Genomic DNA, 3535 nt, shown 5'->3' with positions numbered 1-3535 from the left:
TGATTAAAAAAATATTTGAAAAATAAAACAAGTAGTAAAATTAACTATAAACCCCAATAGGCCTGATGCGATTCAATTCAACTATTTGTTCTCTGTAGTCTGATTGTACCGTAGATCATAATTCAGACTGAGTATATCGTTTATTAATTGCATTAGTAATAACGACCCCAAAAGCCGTGAACAGCAAATCATCTCACTGTAAAAAAACTTGGATAGGTTTGATATTGTCATTGGATCTTTTCTATTTTTTTCTAATATAATAGTAATATATTGGGCGAAATGTATATCATGGATAACATAAGCGTAGAGAAATGAGGTCAACCAAACCTGATCACTAATACAGCCTTAAAATTTATCTAGTCTCACTTATAACAGAAAATTAAAGAAAAAGTACCTTAATTTTGATCATATTTCATATCTTTAAACCTCTTAAGCAATTTCGCCTTAAATTTCTCGATTTCAGCATCCTCAGTAGATTGTGGAGTAGCCATGATGACCGAAACTGCTCCAGCACTATGCAGAGCCCCAACAGCTTCATCTGAAATGTGAAGAAACAGTACATATGGTCATATCATAGGCGTGAAGGGTGGCATTAATAAATCTTTTTTAAAATTCCAGCAGGTGTTGCAAAGAAGTGGAAAAGATTACAGGACAATTTCTATGGTGTAACGGTGACAGAAAGCAGGGCATGGTAGCTGTCAAATGGATATTTCAAGGTTGAATAGAGAAAAGACAGATAGACTTGTTAGACAGGATATCTCAAGGTTGAATAGTTTTGTTATGCGGATGTGACATATATTGTGGAATGATGAGGAGATTGAGAAGAAAGCTTGTGAAAAAGCAGTAGATTATCGAACCATTTATAAATTCCTCAAAACATCTAATTATTTGATTATTACAACTTCAAACAGCCCAAAAACAATGTTCAATGGCCTGATACACCAGAGTAGATTATCTGATTCTGACCATGGTTGTAAAACAAGGTCTCCAAGGCCGACTACTCCCCGAGTAAGCGCTACAAGGTAGCCTGCCGAGGCGACTTTCTTCAACTCCGCCTAATTACTCGGAATCGATCAAACGTGGTCAACCTTGGTCAGAATCGGATCTAGTAGGAGTGTAGGACAACTCGGGCCGAGTTTGACTTTAAAAAAACAATAAAACATAATATCTATGTCTATAATATTAATGAATGAATATCATTCTCACGTATTTTGTTATAGATATTAGTAAATTTATGTTATATGACATATATTTAATTTTCGAAAACTAATTTCTTCATAATTAACATGTCCGACCCCGAGTACTCTCCGCCTAGGCCGAGTACTCTCAACTCCCCGGTCGACCAACTAGGGGGCGCCTAGCGACTTTTGCAACCATGATTCTGACTATCGAATATCATAATATATTATTCACATCCAAACACCCCCTTAGATGCAGATAAAGGAAGACCAAGAAAAGATTCTAACCTGAACGAGCAATGGCAATAATAGCATTCAAAGCTTCTTTACGCGTGGCATCATCCTTAGCAGCCTCCAACATCTCCACAAGCTGTTTCGCCCCACCCATCTCCACAATCTTCATCCTTCTTTCATCTAAAACGCATATTAGCATCACATAATCTTTCATACACTTTCCCAAACAGACAAAAACTTAAACCATAAACTACATGAAACATTACAAGCATATAACCAAGTGCAAATAACACAAAGACACCATACCATCGGTTGCAAAGCGAGCTAATCTAGACGCTCCCATCCTTTTAAACAGGGGATCCTTGACATTTAAAAGCGACACCGATTGCTGAATCAGATTATCACCTAAACACATTCATCAGTCACTTCACCGCAAACGCAGTAACTTTAAATTAGGTTTTCCTCTACCATAACAACATACCTAAGTAAGGAAAGATATTGTATCCAATAATTGTTGCAGTACCAGCAAAAATAAGTTTAAAAAGCCACCCTATCTTCCTCTCAGCCTCCTCTTCCATTTCTCGTTCATCCGGAAACCCTAAAAATTGTTAGCAGCAGCAGGTAAACAAACAAATACACAATAATTCACAGGAACTCAATTGAAACATCATAAGTACACTAGAATTACCTCGTTCGTAACTCGATGACGAATGCTGACGTGATCGAACATTCACTGGTCTTCTTCTACACAAATGCTGTGATTAAGCAGGAGCTTTTTAATGGATCAGCGTGGAGAAGAATTAACGGAGTTACGAATTCAATTCAGTTCATGGAACACACAATCATACAATATATATATATATATATAGAGAGAGAGAGAGAGTTACGGAGGTGAGTTGAGCTGCTAAAGTACGCATGACGATGATCGGGAGAAACCGTTTTCCGCCGGCAAGAGGACGATTTAGGATCAGGGCACCGGCTTGATTTTTTACTTGACTAATCCGGTTATAGTGTCGGGTCGGATCTACCCAATACGCAGTTGATAACGTGAAAATGCCCAAATCGGGTTCAAACCTTAAACCGGTTTGGGCTCAAGCCCGTTTCAGTTGGTCAACAAAAAGTAATAACTGGTTATGGGTTCAAACCGGTCGGGTTGTATCGGTTTGTTGACCAATTTTTTAACAGGTTCAACTCAAGTTCAAACTGGTTCCAAACCAACTTTAAGAGGGTTTTTAGTTAGGACTGTTCATGAGCCGAGCCGAGTTTGGGCAAGCTTGGGCTCGGCTCGATTATAAACCGAGCTGGCTCGGTTCGGCTCGAATTTGAAACCGAGCTAAAAATCTAAGCTCGGGCTCGGCTTGGTTTTAAACCAAGCTGGCTCGGCTCGGCTTGGTTTGGTTTGGCTCGATTTTAAAATAAAAAATTAATACATAGCTCTCAAAATTCAGTATTCTAAAATATTATTCAATACTTCAAAAAACATATTCAAAATAAGTCCGACCTAATACATTACAAACCAAAATCACGTTCAACAACGCAAAATAAGTTTTATATTTCAAGTAAATACAATATTTGTTTATTAGCACACCAATCAACCATTAACTATGTCATGGATATCAAACTACAAGCCTAAATACATATAAATAATAATCACTTTTTTGTAATATATTATATGTATATAAAAATAAAATATATTATAAGTAAATAATTCGAGCTAAGCCGAGCCGAGCTACCAAGCGTGCCAAACCGAGCCAATTTGGCTCGTCACGAGCCGAGCCGAGCTAGGCTCACTTTCTAACTGAGCCGAGCCGGCTCGGCTCACTTTTAAACCGAGCCATATCAAGCTTTTTCCGAGCTAAATCCGAGCGAGCTTCGAGCCGCGAGCTTTTTGGACAGCCCTAAGTTTTTACCGGTTCAGTTTGGGTTCGAACTGAAAGGAAAGGGTTATAAACCGGTTCCTAACCTAGGGATTCAATTGGGTTGGGTATCCATCAAGTTTAAACCGGTTCGAACAGTAAAGTAAGAACCGTATAGGACACAAAAATCCAACAAAATTATAAGGTCACTCTTTATTAAACCCAGAGTTTGCTGGTGAGTTGAGTTAAAATGAAATTGAGGGATTA

At 38.2% G+C, this 3535-nt stretch overlaps 1 protein-coding gene across 1 annotated transcript; it reads right to left on the bottom strand.

Moving 5' to 3' along the window:
* Positions 1-217: 217 nt before the first annotated feature.
* LOC110922632 lies at positions 218-2447 on the bottom strand. The gene is made up of 6 exons (XM_022166890.2): positions 2300-2447; positions 2101-2167; positions 1894-2010; positions 1719-1817; positions 1467-1592; positions 218-538 (listed from the first exon to the last, which is right to left on the bottom strand). Exons 1-6 carry the CDS (start codon positions 2327-2329, stop codon positions 396-398), a joined length of 582 nt encoding a protein of 193 aa, XP_022022582.1. The 5' UTR covers positions 2330-2447; the 3' UTR covers positions 218-395.
* Between the last annotated feature and the right edge of the window lie 1088 nt (positions 2448-3535).

This window comes from Helianthus annuus, chromosome 5 (assembly GCF_002127325.2).
Source record: "Helianthus annuus cultivar XRQ/B chromosome 5, HanXRQr2.0-SUNRISE, whole genome shotgun sequence".
Taxonomy (NCBI): Eukaryota; Viridiplantae; Streptophyta; class Magnoliopsida; order Asterales; family Asteraceae; genus Helianthus; species Helianthus annuus.
This window is presented reverse-complemented; position numbering and strand designations above follow the sequence as displayed.

Coding starts and splice junctions, on each gene's coding strand:
- LOC110922632 (XM_022166890.2), bottom strand. CDS start 2,329: ATGCGTACTTTAGCAGCTCAACTCACCTCC. Junction 2,011..2,100: donor GTCATCGAGTTACGAACGAG/GTAATTCTAGTG, acceptor AACAATTTTTAG/GGTTTCCGGATGAACGAGAA. Junction 1,593..1,718: donor AGCTCGCTTTGCAACCGATG/GTATGGTGTCTT, acceptor TATGCGTTTTAG/ATGAAAGAAGGATGAAGATT.